Genomic DNA, 1,541 nt, shown 5'->3' on the forward strand with positions numbered 1-1,541 from the left:
AATAATTATAAAAATGAAAACCACGCCAAAATAACAAAGAAACACATAAATTTTTGTAGATAAATAAAGTACTTAAGGAGAATTTATTCATTCTTTCAAGTTACTTCAGAAGTAGTAAAGAGATTATTTAAACGCATGTCTTTTAGACTGTACTTGTCATGCCTTTAACCATTGACAGTGACAAAAATGGGATTTGCTCTTTAACAACTATACCTACAGTTTCCTTTTAGAGAACTTGAAACAGGTTAAAAGTTTATTTCTTAAAATATCCATACAAGAGGTTATTTCTTCAGAAGCATCATCTACAAAGTGTGTTTTGAATTTATATGTCGAGTTCTTATCCTCTTTATGGCTGCTTTTACTTCTTGATTCCTTAATGTATAAATAATAGGATTTAAGAGAGGTGTGAAAATTGTATAAAACACGGAAAGAATTTTATCTACAGAATATCTGCTAAAGGGCCATACATAGATAAAGACACATGGGGCAAAGAAGAGAGTGATAACTGTGATGTGTGCTGACAGAGTAGAGAAGGCCTTGGCTGAACCACCAGCAGCACGGTGCCTGACTGAGTATATGATAACCACATAGGAGACAAGCAAGAGGAGGAAGCAGATCAGAGACAGGAGGCCACTGTCAGCAATAACCAGCAGTTGTAGCAGGTAGGTGTCCTCGCAGGCAAGTTTGATCACAAGGGGAAGGTCACAGAAAAAGCTGTCCACCACACTGGGACCACAGAATGGCAAATGCAACATGAAAGCCATTTGACTAGACGAGTGCACAAAGCCAACTGCATAGGAAGATAACAGCAGCCCAACAAGCACTCGTGGGCTCATTATGGTCATGTAATGGAGGGGTTTGCATATGGCAACATACCTGTCTATTGCCATGGCTACAAGCAACATCATCTCAGTTCCACCTAGGAGGTGCATGAAAAACATCTGAGAATAACATCCCCACCAAGAGATGGTCTTCTGTTTTCGGAGGAAGTCCATGATCATCTTAGGGGTAGCAAAAGAAGCTAGGATCATATCTATACAGGACAGATTGATAAGCAGAAAGTACATTGGTGTGTGAAGGTGTGAGTCAAAGGTCACAGTGACCAAGATAAGGAGGTTTCATAACACAATCCCGGCATAGACCACAGAGAATCCTACAAAGAACAAAATCTGAAGGTTCTGAGATTTGTAAAGTCCAAGCAAAATGAATTCAGACACCACTGAATGGTTTGCACTTTCCATGTTGTCAAATTATCCCAATCATAATCAAATTGAGTGAGAATCATGGGTGGAAAAGTTATGTATACAGAAAGGATGGCTCATGTTGGTGTCTAATTTTGATATTTAGACTGGGTACCTGAACTTTAAGCACCTCTCACTTTTGGGAGATTTTGTTGGTCAGTGATTTCTGATATGGCCCAGATAAGTGTACCAAATAGTAAGGAGACTTCAGAATATATATTTCTGAAAGATAAAAATAGAAACAGCAGGTGAAATAGCAATCATATAGGTTGTGAACTTGGAGTCCAAAGATCTTGATAT

The 1,541-nt window shown here is 38.5% G+C and overlaps 1 protein-coding gene across 1 annotated transcript; it reads right to left on the bottom strand.

Annotated features, from left to right (window-relative positions):
- Positions 1 to 302: 302 nt before the first annotated feature.
- On the bottom strand, positions 303 to 1,241 carry LOC140613242 (olfactory receptor 4K13-like). The gene is given in 1 exon segment (XM_072791795.1): positions 303 to 1,241. A coding segment is annotated over 1 exon segment (939 nt).
- Between the last annotated feature and the right edge of the window lie 300 nt (positions 1,242 to 1,541).

This window comes from Canis lupus, chromosome 21, assembly GCF_048164855.1.
Source record: "Canis lupus baileyi chromosome 21, mCanLup2.hap1, whole genome shotgun sequence".
Taxonomy (NCBI): domain Eukaryota; kingdom Metazoa; phylum Chordata; class Mammalia; order Carnivora; family Canidae; genus Canis; species Canis lupus.